Source organism: Lacerta agilis, chromosome 11, assembly GCF_009819535.1.
Source record: "Lacerta agilis isolate rLacAgi1 chromosome 11, rLacAgi1.pri, whole genome shotgun sequence".
In the NCBI taxonomy this organism is placed as follows: Eukaryota; Metazoa; Chordata; class Lepidosauria; order Squamata; family Lacertidae; genus Lacerta; species Lacerta agilis.
Genome location: NC_046322.1, coordinates 60693569 through 60713096, shown reverse-complemented (window position 1 = coordinate 60713096; position 19528 = coordinate 60693569). Strand labels below are relative to the sequence as shown.

The 19528-nt window shown below is 41.7% G+C and overlaps 1 protein-coding gene across 2 annotated transcripts; it reads left to right on the top strand.

Annotated features, from left to right (window-relative positions):
• The first annotated feature begins 737 nt into the window (after nt 1-737).
• C11H9orf135 (chromosome 11 C9orf135 homolog) lies at nt 738-18771 on the top strand. Of its 2 annotated transcripts, XM_033164418.1 has the most exons (6): nt 738-844; nt 1224-1332; nt 6757-6878; nt 7564-7632; nt 13259-13316; nt 18483-18771. In XM_033164418.1, the coding sequence occupies exons 1-6, from the start codon at nt 747-749 to the stop codon at nt 18678-18680; spliced, it is 654 nt and encodes a 217-aa protein (XP_033020309.1). In that variant the 5' UTR covers nt 738-746; the 3' UTR covers nt 18681-18771. The 2 variants fall into 2 exon arrangements, with proteins under 2 accessions (XP_033020309.1, XP_033020311.1); XM_033164420.1 differs by lacking the exon at nt 7564-7632.
• The last annotated feature ends 757 nt before the right edge of the window (nt 18772-19528 follow it).

Below are 19528 nucleotides of genomic sequence, written 5' to 3'. Positions count from 1 at the left end.
AAATCTACTAAGACCAATAATTCAGAAAACTGTGGGTACGCTAGCAGAGTCTCACCTTGCCCTAATTTTGCAAGACAATGATCCTCATATAACCTTTCAGGTGGCAAGGTTTTTAAACTCTGTTTTGTCCCAAAAAAGGCGAAACGGCCAACTACATGACTAATAAAGGTTTTTGTTGTTGTTTTTTTTAGCATTTTCCCTCTAGATTGCAGTTTTAATACTACTGGATGTAGGTTTACTTCCGACGGCCGTGGTACGAAATTCTGTCATTGTGATTTCTGTGTTATCTGAAGAAGTGTGCATGCACACGAAAGCTCATACCAGGAACAAACTCAGTTGGTCTCTAAGGTGCTACTAGAAAGAATTTTCGATTTTGTTTTGACTATGGCAGACCAACACGGCTACCCACCTGTAACTGTGTATCCCTGTGTTTTTATGCCTTGCTCCTCACTATGTTTATGTTTATATGTATGGGCTCATAGCCGCAATAAAATTTCTGTCTGTCTTGTTGGGGATCAAGCTGCAGCTGCTTCTTTCTCTGCAGGGCCTTTCCCCCCTTCACCTGCAGTGAGTCGCCCGCGGAAGAAACACGGAAGAAAAGAAGTTCCGGTCTTGGGGCGGAGTGATGGCGAAGTCTCTTTCCGCGGCCTTTGCGGTTGCCATGGCGATCACGAGCGAAGAGCCTCTCTCGCCGAGGCGCCGCCGGTCCCGTTGCAGAGCGAGAGGAGCGAAGCAGAGCCGCCAAGATGGAGCTGGGCCCTCCGGACGTGATGGAGCGCCGTGGAGCCCTGACGCTGCGCTCGCCCTGCGCCGACTATGGGAGGCCCACCCTGGTGCACCGCTGGTGAGGGAAGAGGCTCCCGGAGGCGCGCGCCGGGGGCCCTAGCGATGGAGTTACAGCTTTTTCTGCAGCCAGGCTAAAACTTCATGGACTTCGGTTTGAACGGGGTGCTGTGCACTGTTGCTCAGGGTTTGGGGAAAGGCGTGGTTGAGTTACGTTTTTCCATTCAGGTTGTGCGTGCATGTTCTGGCACAGCATGTGGTTAAAAATCATCTTTCAGTTTTTTGTAGCGCTTCAAGTAACACCCTAAAAACTCTGAAAGTGCCCCCCCCCCGAAATGTGATTGATCTTGCACAGATGGCATGCACATTTGGTATGAGTCTGTTGTGTGTGCTTCTCTGGTAGCACCCTTCTAGCTTATTACCGTTTTAATTTTATAAAGGTACTACAAGAGAGAAGCAGAACCTAAGGACTATGACATACATGAAATTCCTTTGGGCTCTAAAAACTTATGTCGCTCTACCTACTGGCGACTTGGAACCTTAGATGAGGTAAGAAAGCATCCTTCCTATTACTTTCATGCCTATAAACATGTCTGGAGCATAACTTTAATTAGCTGTCACAATATTATTCCTTGTATTTGAATATGAAGAATAATAAGAAATGTTTTTAAAATAAATTTCAATAGCAGTCTCACTTACTTAAAATTGGCTTAGTTTCAAAAGCTGGTTGTTGTATGGAATGGGGAGAATTGTTCGACTGAAAAAAAGTCTTAATAGCCCAATCCTATGCGGGTGGCGCTGTGCTCTAAACCACTGAGCCTAGGGCTTGCCAATCAGAAGGTCAGTGGTTCAAATGAATGAATATACTTTATTCAGTCACAGACCAGCATAAAACAGGATATTTGCATTTATAAAAACAATATAGAAAATATATGTTTAAATGGGTACTCATTACATGATGAGGGCATACTCAACATATCCAGCCCAACTTAAACCATATCCTTAAAATCAGTGATTAAGCATAGATATAGCTAATAAAATTTAGACTCGGTTATCAATTCTATGAGATAGGCTACTAAAGTATAGATCCAACAGTATTTTAGGTCTCTATTTAAAGTTGATTTACATCACCGACCATCTTTCAACGTATATCTATCAAGGCTGCACAGAATCTCGAGACAGCGTAGGTGATTTCTGGGCTTTCATCGTGTAATAGCAATGAGATATTATGTTGTTCTGAAAACCCAGGAGATTTATCTAAAATGAGTTGGATAAACCTTGCTCGGACATCCGTATAATACTTGCAGTAGAAGAAGGCATGTTCTAATGTTTCCTGCTGCCCCGCACCACAAGGGCATTTCCTTTCTTCATGGGGTATCTTCTCATAATGGCCTTCTTGGATTGCTGAAGGTAATGCCCGACATCGGGCCAAAGTGAATGCCCTTCACTGCTTCGAAATTTCAAGATTAGCTACGTATGGCATTTGGGTGGTCAAATATCATCTATTTTCACTAATCAGAAATTTTGGGGAGCTGGCCAAGTCAGCTTGTCTTTGAGTGTCTGCCACACGCTGTTTAATGATGTTTCTTGCTCCTTCATACCCCATGGCAAGCAGTGTTTGTGAATTAAATCCCAGGGTTGCTATTATTTTCCCCACTGCTCCTTTCCATGTTGTTTGGAAGTCATCTTTGATGGTCAACGGAGCCAGGCCACTCGGGAAAAAGACTAGTCTCAGCCAGTAATTTAAAATGGCCAGCCACACTCGCGCCTCGATTCTTAGGACTCCAGTCTCGAGGCGTATGGTGGCATTGGAGACATATCTGGGTACTTGTAAAGCAGATCTTAGGAATTTGGTGGTTCAAATCCCTGCGATGGGGTGAGCTCCCGTTCCTCGCCCATCAGATGTCAAGGAAATAAACAACTACCTGACTTTTAGAAGACATCTGAAGGCAGCCCTGTTTAGGGAAGTTTTTAATGTTTCATGTTTTATTGTGTTTTTAATATTCTGTTGGGAGCTGCTCAAGAGTGGCTGGGGAGGCTTGGCCAGATGGGCGTGGTATAGGTAATAAGTTGTTGTTGTTGGAGTAATACCATAAGATTATATATCAATGGAAAGATAATTTAATGAAGAATGTAATATAACAAAGTTTGCTCAGTTATCTGTATTCCGTCAAAAGTTATAGCCAAATAACTAGAAAAAGGAAGCACAACTTGCTTAGGTTGATATGCAGTAGCTTTCCTACATTTGAATGTAGCCAATGAGCATGAGTGTTTAGAGAACCAATCAGGTGTTAACTTGTTTTGGCAATGATTCAATCAGGTCACAGTAGGATTCAACTATTGATGTTATGTACTGGAGCTGAGGGGACGCAGGTAGCGCTGTGGTCTAAACCACAGAGCCTAGGGCTTGCTGATCAGAAGGTCGGTGGTTTGAATCCCCGCAATGGGGTGAGCTCCCATTGCTTGGTCCCAGCTCCTGCCAACCTAGCAGTTTGAAAGCACATCAGAGTGCAAGTAGATAAATAGGTACTGCTCTGGCGGGAAGGTAAATGGCATTTCCGTGCACTGCTCTGGTTCACCAGAAGCGGCTTAGTCATGCTAGCCACATGACCCAGAAGCTGTACGCTGGCTCCCTCGGCCAGTAAAGCGAGATGAGCGCCACAATCCCAGAGTCGTCCGCAACTGGACCTAATGGTCAGGGGTCCCTTTACCTTTTACTGGAGCTGAGAGGAGGACATTTGTCAGTGTGTTATGTGATTGCTATCTAGTTGGTTTTTTTGTGTTCTTTCATTTAGTGAGCTTGTAAAATGTAATACAATTAAAGAAATGGCGCAAAGAGGTGACTGGTCACTCAGAAAGTGATGTAAAATAGTACTATTTAGTGAACAAGGCTGCAGTTATAAAGAAATTAGTAGAAAAATTGGTGGGAAATTAACCAAAGGTGGCTTTTCTAAATTTTTGAAGAGGTATAAGGAGACTCGGTCACTACAAAATCAGACTGGTAGGCAAAATTGCACAACAGCAAGTGACGCTAGAATAATTGAAAGACTGTGCCTACGTGACAGAAGAAAATTATCTGGATGTATATAAGATGGCTGGGCTGGATGAATCCCAAATCGGAATTAAGATTGCCGGAAAAAACATCAACAACCTCAGATATGCTGATGATACAACCTTGATGGCAGAAAGTGAGGAGGAATTAAAGAACCTTTTAATGAGGGTGAAAGAGGAAAGTGCAAAGTATGGTCTGAAGCTCAACATCAAATAAACTAAGATCATGGCCACTGGTCCCATCACCTCCTGGCAAATAAAAGGGGAAGAAATGGAGGCAGTGAGAGATTTTACTTTCTTGGGCTCCATGATCACTGCAGATGGTGACAGCAGTCATGAAATTAAAAGACGCCTGCTTCTTGGGAGAAAAGCAATGGCAAACCTAGATAGCATCTTAAAAAGCAAAGACATCACCTTGCCGACAAAGGTCCGAATAGTTAACACTATGGTTTTCCCAGTAGTAATGTATGGAAGTGAGAGCTGGACCATAAAGAAGGCTGATCGCCGAAGAATTGATGCTTTTGAATTATGGTGCTGGAGGAGACTCTTCAGAGTCCCATGGACTGCAAGAAGATCAAACCTATCCATTCTCAAAGAAATCAGCCCTGAGTGCTCACTAGAAGGACAGATCCTGAAGTTGAGGCTCCAGTACTTTGGCCACCTCATGAGAAGAGAAGACTCCCTAGAAAAGACCCTGATGTTGGGGAAGATGGAGGGCACAAGGAGAAGGGGAAGACAGAGGATGAGATGGTTGGACAGTAAACTGGATGGTGGAATAATGGGGTAGTGTTATTTGGAGTGATGAGACCAAAATCTCCTTGCTTGGTAGTGATGGCATGAAATACATGAGGAGAATTGGAGATTAACATCCTACTTACGTTACAGCTACCATGAAACACCCAGTTATGTGTTACAATCTGGGGTTCTATGACAGCAAAAGGTTTGGGCAGAATTTGCGTCATTAATGGGAATGTAAATGCCCCCAAATACATAGCCCAGACCTTAACCCAATTGATAATCTATGGAGCCAGCAATATAAACCCAATTAATAGAGGCAATAATTCAATCTTGGTTTCACATTATTACAGCTGCAGAACGAAAAAACTTGGTTCACTCCATGGGAAGGCATTGTAAGAACATAATCAAAGCTAAAGGTTACCCAACTAAGTATTAACTGACGTGGTGAGAATTTTTGTATATATTTGTTTTAAAAATATTTTTTTATTAATTTTCAATTAATAACATTCCAATTGGTAACAAATGAAATTGAATCTTGCCACATCATAATACAAACAATAAAGCCAATTATACATTCTAAATTAAAAAATTCAAAAGCACTTCCTGTGGATTAATGCCAGGATCTGTCCATGTCTTGAGCCCCTATGCCTAGGCAGGACGACTGGAACACCTTCAGCATAATCTGGAAACCATGGACTCACAACTGTGCGTTATGAGCACCAAATTCAGCAGTAAGGAACAGAAACAGCTGTAGAGGTTTAGAAGCAATCCTCATTTTATTACTATAAGCTACTGCATATTTACAGAATGTATAGGCTGTGTGATTAAGGACAAAAGTGGAAAGGACCTAACAGAAGCAGAAGACATCAAGAAGAGGTGGCAAGAATACACAGAGGAATTACCGGTATACCAGAAGGATATGGAGGTTTCATACACCCCAGGTAGTGTGGTTGCTGCCCTTGAGCCAGACATCCTGGAGAGTGAAGTCAAATGGGCCTTAGAAAGCCTTGCTAACAACAAGGCCAGTGGAAGTGATGATATTCCAGCTGATCTATTTAAAATTTTAAAAGATGATGCTGTTAAGGTGCTACACTCAATATGCCAGCAAGTTTGGAAAATTTCACACACTTGCATGGTTATGCTTAAAATGCTTAAAATTCTACAAGGCAGGCTTAAGCAGTATGTGGACCGAGAACTCCCAGAAGTGCAAGATGGATTTCAAAGGGGCAGAGGAACCAGAGACCAAATTGCAAACATGCACTGGATTATGGAGAAAGCTAGAGACTTCCAGGCCAAACTCATGTTAGTAGCTTCAAGAACACTGTCCAACCATCTCATCCTCTGTCGTCCCCTTCTCCTTGTGCCCTCCATCTTTCCCAACATCAGGGTCTTTTCTAGGGAGTCTTCTCTTCTCATGAGGTGGCCAAAGTACTGGAGCCTCAACTTCAGGTTCTGTCCTTCTAGTGAGCACTCAGGGCTGATTTCTTTGAGAATGGATAGGTTTGATCTTCTTGCAGTCCATGGGACTCTGAAGAGTCTCCTCCAGCACCATAATTCAAAAGCATCAATTCTTCGGCGATCAGACTTCTTTATGGTCCAGCTCTCACTTCCGTACATTACTACTGGGAAAACCATAGCTTTAACTATACGGACCTTTGCATTTCCTCTCTAATCAAAAGCTCCCTAAGGTGTGGAAATATTATTTATTTTCAACACGATTGGAATGAGTTTCTTAATTGCTGGGGTGGACTTATTCCTTACCTGTATCTTTTGGAAGCAAATTCAACTCTCAGCATAATGGATATAAGGCCAAGGAGGTGGAAGGGATTTCTGTAACTCCTTGCCCTTCCATGAAGTCATTGACACAGGCAAAGGAAGGATGGGGTTAGGCTTGCTTCCAGAAACCTATCCATGTCTTATGCTTGTCAGGCTAGATAAGTCATGGTAAGTTAGATGGGGCTACGAGGTTGGATCAATAAGGGAGAGGAGTGAGGCAGGCGGGGATGAAGCATTATGAGAAGGAGAAGTATAATGGTAGGATCAGGAACTTCTTCCAGAAAAATACTCTCCATCCATAAAAATAATTGGCATATAAAAGCACATATAATTTTTCTTTACATTTAATAAGTTGACAGCTGGTGTGTTTCTAAAACCCTTTCCTTTGTCTGTTACATTTCCATTTAGAAATGGGTAACCACATATGAAGATCATTTGTCTCAACCCTACAGAATTAAAGAATATAAAGAACTAGACATTCAGAAGTCTCTGTTGGATGAAGATAATTTTGAAATAGCTGTTATTGGCAGGTATTTCTGGAAGCTTTTGAATCCATAGTATTCAAATAATAGTGCATTATGGGATATAACACATTGTGAATTCCTGATTTCTCCCCCTTTTTCTTCTTATCTATCTGTATGACAAACATTTGAGCACCATTAATATTGGATGTCAATAATTTCTACATTTGCTCCAAAGTATCTGTGATAGAGGTGGTAGTTCATCAAAAGTAGAAAGTAGAATGAGAAACTGGCAACCTTCATTAAATTTGTTTAGTTCGGAATTAATGTTGTACCTTGCCTCTTTGTGCTGTTGAGATGGAAAGTTATGCTCTATACTAAAGACATTTGTCAGGATGAGAATAGTTTTGTTCTTCAGCTACTGCTAAGCAGTAAAGTTTAAAACTAAATAAATGTTTGAACCAGTCTGTCACATTTCATCCAGTAGAGAGCAGTAGTGACCACTTGCAAAAATGCCGTGTGATAACCCTACAACTGTGTCAAAAGCAACAGCATTTTATTGTAGCATGAAAACATTGTGGCAATAAGATGGAGTCCTCCATTTGTCTCTTAATAACTGCGTTTGATCTACTGATCATTTATTTAATACCCACCCATTCATGGGAATTGAATTCATCATAAAACTCTTAATATCTGACTTGTGCTTAATGCTTTATTGTTTTGCTTGAAGTCTGAAAACTCTCTCTTTTTGCAGGGAGACAGGGTTACCTGAAACAGGTCCTGGAGCCGTATTGCCCTGTCACTCTCCAGATCACTTTAAAATGTTTGTATTTGCAAAACTGTAATAACTAGATCATTTATTATTAGATTCTGTACTGCATCCATTTTAAGGGTTGGAAAGATCTATAGTGTTCACAGAGAAGTAATTACTTACTTATCAAACCTTTATTAGGCATTTTACAAGTAAAACCGTGAGAGAAAGAATCACATACAAGAACCTTAAAAATATATAAGAAACAACAATTAAACTCATAGGCTGAATGTATGTGTATATATGTAAAATCTAGAATTTCCTCCTGTTAAAGTACCCCTTGAAGCACTGCTGCCAAAAACTCGGCTACCCCCGCAGTCACCCCTTGGTCAATGTCTGAGAGACAGAATCCAACACTTCCACCATGCTGCGGTTTCAAACCACTCAAAAGGGGGGACAACACGCATTCATACAGCGTACTGTGTAGTGGACAATAAAAGAGAATATGCTCTACAGTGTCCGGGACATTCAGGGAACATCTGCAGTATCTCTTGTTTCTGGGAATATTCTGATATCTACCCCTGACAAATGCAGAGGGAAAGATATTCAGTCGGGCCAGCATAAATGCCCTACGTTGGGCTGGTATTATTAGTTTAGTAACATAGTTGACCCTGCTATCTAAGATATTTAAATCATAGAATATGGGAGAGCAAATTTTATTTACAGTTGCCCCATATTTTGTCTCTCAACATCCTTTAGTCTAATTAGGACGTTGTGAAAGGTATGCTGCTCGCTTGAATTGTACAAGGGCTCCAGCTCGATGCCTATCGATCTGATTTTATTTTCTAGGAGTTGGTACCATCTAGTTTTATAGGAGTCCTTAAGCAGGTCAGAGAGCACGCTTGATGGTGGACAGTGGAAATGGCAGCACAGCCAGTATTTTATAGCGGTAGTCCAGGCCCTGTATTCCATTGTGTGTATGTCTAATTCTGCACACATTGTTTCATATTTAATAACATTTGGGAGTCCAAGGATACGTCTCAAGAAACTAGAGTGAATCTTTTCTAAGTCACTGTTATATGCTTGTACCCATAGTGGGATCCCATAGAATATCTGGGATAGCACTTTTGCTTGAAATATCTGGTTGGCTGCAGGGATAAATTGATTTCCTTTCTGATAATAAAAATGAGTAACTGCTGGTGAGGTACACTTTGCCTGTTTTATAGCATTTGTACCATGGATAGACCACCCTAAATTGCTCTGGAATAGAATTCCCAGATATCTATACATCTTCACTTGTTGGATTTCTTGCTCTCTTATTTTCCATTTCTCTAATTTCCAGCCATTAGAGAAGACCAAACTTTTTGTCTTCTCATAATTTATAGAGAGTTTGTTAATTTCACAGTAGAGGATCAGGGAAAGTATAAGACGTTTCAAACCCAAGCTCGTTAATGATAGCAAGACAGCGTCATCAGTGTATAATAAAAGAGGAACAGGTTTCTGATTAAGTTTGGGGGCGTGTGATTCTATTTTTTGAAGGTGATCTGGCAGATCTGATAAAAATAAATTAAATAGAAAGGGGGCAAGAATACATCCTTGTTTTACCCCTTTCATATTTGGGATATCTGATGAAAGATGACCTTTAATATTAAGTTTGACTTGACAAATTTTAAAAGAATATAGATTTTGTATTAGAATCAATAGGCGTTGATCAATTTTTAGCTCAACAAGTTTCTTCCACAATTTTACATAGTCAATTGAGTCAAAGGCACCACGAAAATCAACAAAAGCTGCATAAATCTTAGATTGCTTTTGCGACCTATATTTTTCGACCAAATGCGTAAGTACAAGGCAGTGGTCTAAAGTAGAGCAGCCTTTAGAGAAGCCTATTTTCGGTACCCGGGAATACATGTACAGTATAGATCTCACTGTAAGTGATGTTAGTGTTGTTACTGGAATAGTCCCAAATAAATAAATGGTTGTATGTTCCGTCGTAGCCCTTCCACTTTCTGTTCATTTGTGTATGCAAAAGAAAATGAATCTGAGGAATAAACCTTGGCTGCACAGTCTGGGTTAGCAAGGAGAGAGCTTGTTCATACCATATGCTAAGCAAAGTTTCAGTGCTTTGTGGGAGTAGAAAAGACGGGCATGGAGCAAACTGGCTGTGAGCTCCTCCCTGAGAGCCTGCAGATTTGCATGGTCCCAGGAAGCCATAGTTTGGCTGACCATGGTGTGCGAATCAGGCGTTTAGTTCATGGGTCTATGTAAACATTTTCAGATAGTTTTTGAGGAAAGTATAATTTTCTTCTAAAAGGTTTTCTGGCTAGTAACTGGTTTTGTCTGCTTTTGTTTTGAATAAAAAAGCTGCAGCATTTACCTTACTAGAATTTCAAGCAATTTATGGACCAAAACATAAACTTTAAAAATGATTCGCATTGTGGCTGAGATTTGAGGAAAGTAGATGACTAGCATTAACATTTGAGAGAGGCTTTGAAACTGAAAACAAAAAAGTAAATGACCCTAAACAGAAAGGCAGTGGAGTATTGAATCAAATCCAGAAGGCCAATCCTACTTTAAAAAATAAACTGAATTAAATTTAAGAGCAAAGGAGGGCAAGATTATATCCAAGACTAGGGAATAGATGCAGGAAACAACTTCTGGTGAAATGAAAGTATGTTACGTTTTAATTTTATCAGCATCTGGTTCACCATATTTATTAAGAATATGGTGTTGATAAATGTTCGTTCATAATACAGATATTGACAGACTGCATAGTAAAACATTAAAATTCTACATTTAGAAACTGCTGTGTTGAATATAGACTATACCTTGCTTTTCACCATCTTCTGCAACTCTACTTCATATTTAAAACTGCATTGCTATAACAGAAGTCTGGTAGCACAGACTGCATAGGTTCAGTTAATTATATTGCACTCAGTGCATTTTATGACTACATTCTCCTTGGGGTGAGGGCCTAGGCATTCTGGGTTGTAACATCTGCTCAGAGTAAACACATTGAAATGCCATATGTCTTAATTTGAGTGGGTCTACTCTGAGTTTGACTAACATTGACTACAGCCCTGGCTGTCCCTCATGCACATGGTATGCAGACTCTCGGCATGATTATTCCAAAGCTGGCAGTTAAAGCAGAGGTGTTGAATTCATGGCTAGGCATAAGCCAAGATGTCCCAAGTACAAAGCCCCATGTCACTTGCTGCCCTTCCATCTGCCCTGTGCCAGTAACTGATATTTGGGAAGGGTGGGGGTTGGCACAACATTGCTCCACTGAACTCCTGAAAAACCACTTTGGGCATAGATGTATTTGTACACAATGTGGTAAATAAATAGATAAGTAGGCTAACTGTGCTTCCAGACAGTTGCTATTTTCAGGTAGGATTCAAGCACATACTAGTAAATTTAGGTTGTGCCATTATAGTTGAATGGGATGTCTTGCACAACAAGCCCACTCCCCCCAGAGATCAGACTTTTTGCAACAGGGTACATGCAGGAAAATGCACTGGAAAGTGTGGGATAACACTACCTTCGATATGCCACCTCCCTGAAGACAAATCGGAATGAAGGTTCCTTAAACAGCCGATGTCTTTTAATCTCCCTGCAAACAAATTAAGATGGATGCTCAATAAACAGGTTGTCTGACTAAATATTAGTATGTGTAAATTACAGGTTTTACTCACAGGTAAGCGGGACTAGGAATTCAGCAAGTGAGGACTAGTCACTGAGGGCACCACTCTCCCCACAGACACATTGTGGGTCAAGTGGGAAAGACCCACCCAAATTGCCTCATCTGTGCTACTGCTGTCCCCTCCCATGTCAGTGTCGTCCCCACCTCTCTGCGGCTGTGCTGCCTCCAATGTGGTCGGGCTCCTCCATGGGCTTCCAGGCTGCGTCCCTCTCACCTCCCTCACAGCCCTCAGGCGGTGCCGAGGCCCAGAGGCACAAAAACAGAAGAGAAGGCCCATGCTGTGCCTGCCATCGATCCTTCTTATTTATACCCTGCTTTTTCTCAGCCTGTGCCTTTTCCTACTGGAAGGCTGTGGGGCAACTGGAGCTGAGCAGGGTGCAAGGAGGTTCCAGGATGCTCAGCAATGTCTCTTCCTCCTCCTTGGGGCTTGGGGGCTCTTCGCAATGAGAAAAGCACTGGGCACAGAGCTGACAGGGTGATGCAAGAATGCAACAGGCAAGTAAGTATCCAAAAGGCACACGTGCCTGTTGCATCCTCACACTGCTCTGCCAGCCCTGCGCCGCTTTGCGAGGCTGGGATGTGGGATCGCAGTGTTGTTGAACATTTTAGTGGGTAAACTAGCTAGACCCCATAAATTTGATATTTATCCCCCTGCAACTGTCCTGAAAGCTAGATATTACAATGCTTATTAGAGCTGGATCATTTGCCTTTCATGGCAACTCTGAACTTATTTTAAAAGGTTAGTCACTAGCTCAGAGTACAAACTTTTCAGACATCATCTTTTAAAAGAGGTTACAAGATGATCTTGTTACGGGATGATCAGAACATGCTTTGTTTTATTTATTAGTTTGGTATGTAATAAATCATGAATTCATGATTGCTGCTGCTTTCATCATAGGGTTGAACTAGGTGAGAAGACTGAAGCCACGTTTATTGTTCTTGTATCTGCCTCATGCATATATCAAGTATAGGGTTGGGTAGGGTCTGATTTCTACATCAAAAGGTGCATCTGAGCAAGGAAAGCCTTATTGTGCTTGGGCACTTTTCTTTACTTGAGTTCCAGTCCTGGAAGTGAATGAGATAAGATTAAGTGAGGGGCAGAAGGTGGAGTTCTTACACATTCTCTTGTAACTTGTTAAAATTGTAAACAGAGTCTTTGGGTCAGAGCTGGAAATTCCAGTGTCCACCTCCATCAATCCTTGTACTGCCATGGCTGTCCAAATGCCAACTTGGCACAATCCATTCCCACCCTCCTAAGAGCCGTATTTTGAAATTGATTGGCAGCGGTTGTGGGTTTGTTCAGTTTTCTTCTAAATCGCTTCAAGAACTATCCAGCTGTATACATGTATGAAATAAGTACAAACAATTGGACTGTTCATTTGAATGTAGTGCTCTACCTGTGCCATCCTCTCATCCATATAGGGATGCCAAGGGCCATGAGCACAAAGAAGTGGAACTGTGCTGCTGTGGGCTGTGTTGGTGAACTGGGCCATCAGCTTCAGGATTCTCCAGTTAAAAACAGCCTGAGATTAGATCAACTTCTGTCTTTTTATTGGTTTTCTTGTGCATGTAGGACAGAAAATTCCAATCGAGTGCAACATGTTATATGACAAATCACAGGAATACTTCTGTTTTCATTAGCATGTCACTTTTTGGCAGTTTACTGGAAGTATTACTCTTCCTGTGCCTCAGGCATAGCTGCTAAATTTTCCTAGTACTGAAAAACAATAGTGGGGGTTCTGGAAATCAGCAGTCCTCACTTGGTCCAAATCCAAATGGAGAATAAATTCTGTAAAGTATAACTTGACTCTAACAGCTATGGGAACATGCACTGAAAATACCTTTTCCCACTACTTTGGTCTTGCTTACTAAAAGATCAACATTAACTACCGGTATATATTTTAAATTGTTTTTCTAAGAGCTCTTAGAGACAGACAAGTTAAAAACATTACACAAAAGCTAGTTATACGGTAATATATACTCTCTATGTTACAGGTTTCTAGATACAACATACCAAACAAATTATGTTCCACCATATGACTATGAACCATATGTAAGTATAAGAGCAGAATGGTTGTTTTCTACCATCAAGGCCTTCATATGTAGAACAGTAGCCATTCAGGGGTTGTTTCAAACAGGCTCTACCAGGTAAATGAAATATGTAGATTCACCCCAAGATAGTCAGTTTTACATATATTACATAGCAATGAAATTGGATAGCAGCCCAGTTTGCACATAACATTAAGCCAAACCATGGGTAGGTGTAAATAAGAAAGCATGTGGGAACTCACAGCAACAGTTTGAGGCCCTTGCTCCTCCCACACTACCTAGTGCTGACTAATTGTTGGCCTTAATGTCCAGACTCAGGCAGGTGGCAGAGGTGGGGGGGGACGACAGGGGATGCACCTGTTGCCCAAAGTGGTTGCTTCACCCCACCTTATGGGTGGGCCCGCCCCACTGTACACACCCTGTGCTGTCCCCAAATCTGCTCTAGAGGGTTAGGGACAAAGTTGGGTGGAGGAAGAAGATTCTATCATGCAAGGAAAAATCCTTGTGCTGATGGAATGTTAACCTTAGCACTACCTTGAACACAACCCATCATCTTTAACTGGATTGCAAGCCTATTGTATTGTTTGTTGGCCTGTAGTAGCAGTGAGAAATGTTAACTTTACCACTTAAATTGCATTGATTAATTGTGTATGTATGGAATACAGAGTTGAGCCAGTAAATGAGAAAGGAAAGTGTGTTGATGAATAATGGCTTGGTCTGGATCCCTTCCTTTATGTGCCAGGGGTTTTAGCAGAATGGGAATCATGGCCAGATATTTTTGTAACCATGGCAACTCATAAAGGAAAGTGTTTGTCAGTACATACTTCAACTGTTATCAAGATGAACATTCTCTCTCCCTCCCCCCCCCCTTCTGTCTGTCTCATATGCACTTGTCATGGTGTCCCATCAGACACCACCAGAAGTGGTTGAGTTTTGCTGGCCACATGACCCAGAAAGCTGTCTGTGGACAAACACCGGCTTCCTAGGCCTGAAAAGCGAGATGAGTGCCGCAACCCCATAGTCGCCTTTTACTGGACTTAACCATCCAGGGGTCCTTTTGTTGTTGTTTAGTTATTTAGTCTTGTCCGACTCTTCGTGACCCCATGGACCAGAGCACGCCAGGGGTCCTTTACCTTCTACCTTTTTTACCATATGCACATCCTTTGGACACTTTGATCTCATTAAGCATACCAGCGCAAAGTTCTGCTTCAAGTTAATGTGTAAAATGTATTTGCCACCATTAGTGTCCTTGGCTCCTCAAGCTCCTTCTAAGCATGTTCTGTGTCTATGCCTAGGTACCCTCTATGTCTCTTCAGTCTCTGCTACTATCACATAGTTTCTTGACTATTTAATTTAAAATATTCCTTACTTATGCTTCATACAAATATTCCAGGAGAGTGTACTTAAGCACAAATAAAAACTAATTAACATATAATTTTTAAAATGCATCAAAATATAAAAAGACAAAAGCAAATAGAAACCCCAACAAAACCATCTACAATTTTAAAAGGCTAAAATACCTGGGCAAGTAGGAATGGCCACACAAGTCACCAAAACCAGGTGTGTCTCCTTGGCAAACACATTCCAGTGTTGACACATCAGTACAAAAAGACATCTGCTTTATATGACATAATCCACTCAAGAGGGTACCTGGAGCAATACTTGGGCAAATCTTAAGATGTAGGCATCCTGATATGGCAAGAGGCCATTATTCAGGTATTTGGACTCCAAGCCATTTAGGACTTTAAAGTAAGGACCAGCACCTTAAATTAGGGTTAGAAGCAAATAGGCAGTAGTTATTTCAAAATACCGGTAAGTGAAATATGAACAACTTCAGCTATACCTGTCAACACTCTTGCAGCCAAATTTTGCATAAATGGAAGCTTCTGGGGATGTCTTTGAGGACATCCCCCTGTATAATACATTAGTGATCATACAGAGAGGTTCCCAGGACATAGATCACCAAAGCAAGAGTCCTTATTTAGGAACAGTTGCAGTTGCAAACTAGCCAAAGTTGTAGGGCTTCCTGTTTCTCCCCCCCCCAACTTGGTGTCAGGGGAGGTCCCCAGCTCCCTTTAAAGCAAGCGGGGATGAGCTGCTCTGAAGAGGCGTGCGGCGCCCCTTCAGAGTGGCTCATCCCTGCTTGTTTTTTTGTTTTGTTTTTTACAAAGATTTTATTGGTTTTCCACAAAAACAAATACACATACAGTAAAACAAATACAACAACAGATACAACAATCAAGACAGAAATAACAAAAATACAAACCTACACTGGAACACCAACATTCCTTTCAATAATTAAAAAAAATCTTGTTTCAAATCTTCTTGGGGGACTTCCCCCGTTTTCTCTCCTATGCTTCCAATTCTAATTTACTTTAATAACTTCTCATCTCTGAAATTTAGATCCATTACCATCAAAATGACCAAATATAACTTCTTAATATATAATTTAACTTCATAATACAAAATACTTCTTCTTAAATCAATTCTTAACATCTTATTTTACTGAAACTACTGCTAATAATCAATCCCAGTATTTCTTCACTAATTCAAATCAGAAATTTCTTAACACACTGACTTCAGGGTACCATGGTAAGCCGTCCTAATTACATTTTTAATTTTTTTTTACCCTATCCCTCTTCTATCCATTTTCCTTCGCCATCTCGGGATCACCCACCAGGCTTCTCTCCACCTTCTTCCATCATTGTCCAGAATGTCCTCTTTTTCTTTATAACCAAAGGCCAGAACACAGTCCACGAATATCCTTGCAGAGAACTCCAGGGGACACAAAACATCATCTTCCAGCATCTCCATTTCGAACTTCCAGTCTTCTAATTGTAATTTCCAAAGTTTTTTCCCCTTCATTTCTGAGCTCTCACCCCAGAAATCGGATATAATATGTCCTTCAACCCTGGGCCTCTCACACCAACAGGATTTTCCTTCTTCTTGGAGTTGCGTAGTCACTGTATATTGTTGCTCAAATAATTCCTCAAGTTCCCTGACAAGGTTTTCTTCCAGTTTATAAAAGTTCTCAAAAGTTCTTCTCGTTGCTAAAAACTTTTCATCAGCATCCTGCTTCAACAGTTCTAATTTCTGGTTTAACAGTTCTAACTTCAAAAGAATTATCCTTTGTCCATGGATCATACCCGGATCTAAAGCCAGTTTAAAAACGAAACCAAGCATGGTAGAAGAAGGCAGGGAGTATCAAGTTTCAGTACTTTTCCATCTTTAACCACAAATCTCAGCCGCCATTTTCCCCCAAATCAGGGTGAAGAAATTATAATCCAACGTTTTTAAAGAAGAAATACTTCCAACTTCTCAGTTCCCCTAACGGGGATTCAGCCGATCGAACTTGTCAAAAAGCTCCGTAGAGACAATGTATCCACTTATGCAGCAGCAGTTAGAAACATTGTTATTTCTTACGTTCAGCAGGGAGAGGAACGGGCTTCCTTTTTACATTCCTCCCAGATAGCCAATTGTCAAATTTTAGGTCGAATTAACCTCCGTACTCACGGCTTACGGGGTTCTTCTTCTTTTTCTTCAGGTTCGGAAGAACGACACGCTCATTGCAGGCGGCTGCCGCCACTTCGCCAACCCGGTTGGGGCATAGCCTCCACAGCCCCGCACCGTTGCCCCTTCACTCCCGACCCCCCTTTACAAGGGGATTGGGAGAAGGGTTCAGCGCGATTTTGGGCCAGCTGGAGTGCCCAGGCCGCGGGACGCTCGACCCGCGGTTTGGCGGAGCCCGCTGTGTGGTAGCGGGACTCCTACCCCCCGGGAAGGCCAGGGTCGTCTCGCTGCCGAAATGACCCTCGACCGTCCGCAATGGCGTCCTCGCCGGAAGTCCTCCCTGCTTGTTTTAAAGAGAGCCTGGGAGAAGGGGTGAGCGTTCACCCCTCATCCCCAGCTCCCTTTAAAGCAAGCAGGGATGAGCCCCCTTCAGAGCAGCTCATCCTCGCTTGCTTTAAAGGGAGCTGGGGACGAGGGGTGAACGCTGCTTTCTCCACCACCCGGAGCCCAGCGCCAATCCCAAAAGCCTTATTTCCTGATGAATAGCCTTTAGACTATAATGTAACTAGACTTGGTGGGTTTTTGCTTGAATTTTGGTTCTACATTTATTTATTGAAGCTTCCTTCAAGCAATAGGCAATGACAACAATGTTAAATACTATTTATTACAGAAAGCCCTCCTCTGATTTCATGACCAACAAAAAAAGGGCATCACTAGCAGGGAATAAAGGGGATAAATGCCCCCCTAGCAAACAGCTCATATCCATCTGTTCTCCTTTTTCTAGATCCCTGTAGTACACATAAAGGAAAAATAGCTTTCACGTACAAATTATCTAACTGAATAATAAATTGAACATTTAAAATAAGACTGCAATCCTAAGCATGCTTACTTGAAAATTAGCATAAATAAAAATATGTTTATGATGAGAAGGATAAAGTGAAATATTTTTCTCTCCGAAATTTAACATGGGATATAGCTTACCCCCAATCCCAGAAATTCACTCTTCTCCTTCTTTTCTCTTGGTTTGTTTTTTAAAAAATTGTTTTCTGTTGCTGTCACTGGGAATAAAGCTATAAAAACTGTTTGCTTTGTTGGCCTAGCACAGGCTTCCTCAACCTCGGCCCTCCAGATGTTTTTGGCCTACAACTCCCATGACCCCTAGCTAGCAGGACCAGTGGTCAGGGATGATGGGAATTGTAGTCTCAAAACATCTGGAGGGCTGAGGTTGAGGAAGCCTGCCGTAGCACTTGATTTTCAACCTATTTTACGTGCTGTGAAAATGGTAGCTATTCTAAACCAATACTGTTTAACCAGGGGAGCTAATGGCACAAGGTTTTCTATGGGGGCAACAAGGGCTGTAGCTTAGGGGTGGAGCATCTGCTTCCCCTGTAGAAGTTCCAGGTCCAATCCCTGGCATCTTCAGGTAGGGCTGGTCATGTCGCCAGTTGAAACTCTGAAAAGCCCCCACCAGTTGACATTGGCAATACTGAGCCAGATGGACCAATGGTCTGATTCAGTATAAAGCAGCTTCTTAGGTTTCCTAGGTTGTGACATAGTTTTGCTTGATGTGCAAACACAACCATTGCCTCTCTTATCATCAAAAATGGTTTCCCAATTTGCCTTCTGATTAATAACATGCCCTTGAATGTCTTTTCTTTAGATTGAGCTTCAGCCAGATGGCTACTCTGTAGTTCACAGAAAATGTCATTCTCAGTTTACTGACACGGCCGATTACAGAAGACATGGGATCAACACATGGCAAGATGAGAGTGGGGTGTATGGCAATGCAGATCTAAGGCAAAAAGTATTTCCTGTAACTAGCCCTATACGGACAAATGTGAATGAAGATAATTCTTAAGCACTAGCAATTCTACAAAAGTAAAGTGTATCTTTGTATCTGATTATTGTGGAATCATACTGCAAAATAAATAACATTGCAACTTTTAGAACAGTTGGTTATAGAATAAATCCATATACGGTACTTATGTAGCAGATGTACCAAATTGGGATCCTGTTGTTAACCTGTTCAAAAAAACAAAATAAAAACCCAGATTACTGAAATTATCTGTGATGGATTAAGCCAACCGATGTCATGCTAGAGGAATTCTGTAAATTATTGTGCTTTGCTTAGGAAGGAACTGCATGTTACATTAGTTTGGGCTGCTGTTAAAAACAGCAAGTAAATTTTAAATTCTCTTACAGCTTTCTGCTTATCCTTCCCACATCCTGCAACATGGTCTGCCATTGACATAGGGGTCACTTAGTATGAATATATAGTGCTGTGATGGTAAGATTTGGTTTGTCATCCTTTTATACACACTGGGGGTGGGGAGTTAATATGCATTTGCCATATTTAGTGAACACCGCCTAAAACAGTTGGCCTGCTTGCAGGATCATCTATATCCTATCACTATGTTGGAAGCTGCCCAGAGTGGCTGAGGCGAGGCAACCCAGTCAGATGGGCAAAGTACAAATAATAAAAAATGGTTGTAGTTTACTTGAATGCCCTGGTGTTTGACCACCCTCCCTGTACAACCAGTATTTTCAGTAAGTCCCTTCCAATTGCAAGCTTAAGGGCACAATCCTGTGATCCCTGCAATAGGCCATGGCCGCCTTATGGGTGTGGAAGCTGCCAAGGGAGGGGCTACCACAGGGTGGACTGAGGGAGGTTTGGGGTCTACAGGATCCAAAGCCATCCCTTTTTCT

Bases quoted from the DNA above. Each gene is read 5' to 3' on its own strand.
- C11H9orf135 (XM_033164418.1), top strand. From the start codon at position 747: ATGGAGCTGGGCCCTCCGGACGTGATGGAGCGCCGTGGAGCCCTGACG. The intron at 7,633-13,258 runs GTTTGTATTTGC...TCTATGTTACAG, and splicing joins TCTCCAGATCACTTTAAAAT to GTTTCTAGATACAACATACC. The intron at 13,317-18,482 runs GTAAGTATAAGA...TCTTTTCTTTAG, and splicing joins CATATGACTATGAACCATAT to ATTGAGCTTCAGCCAGATGG.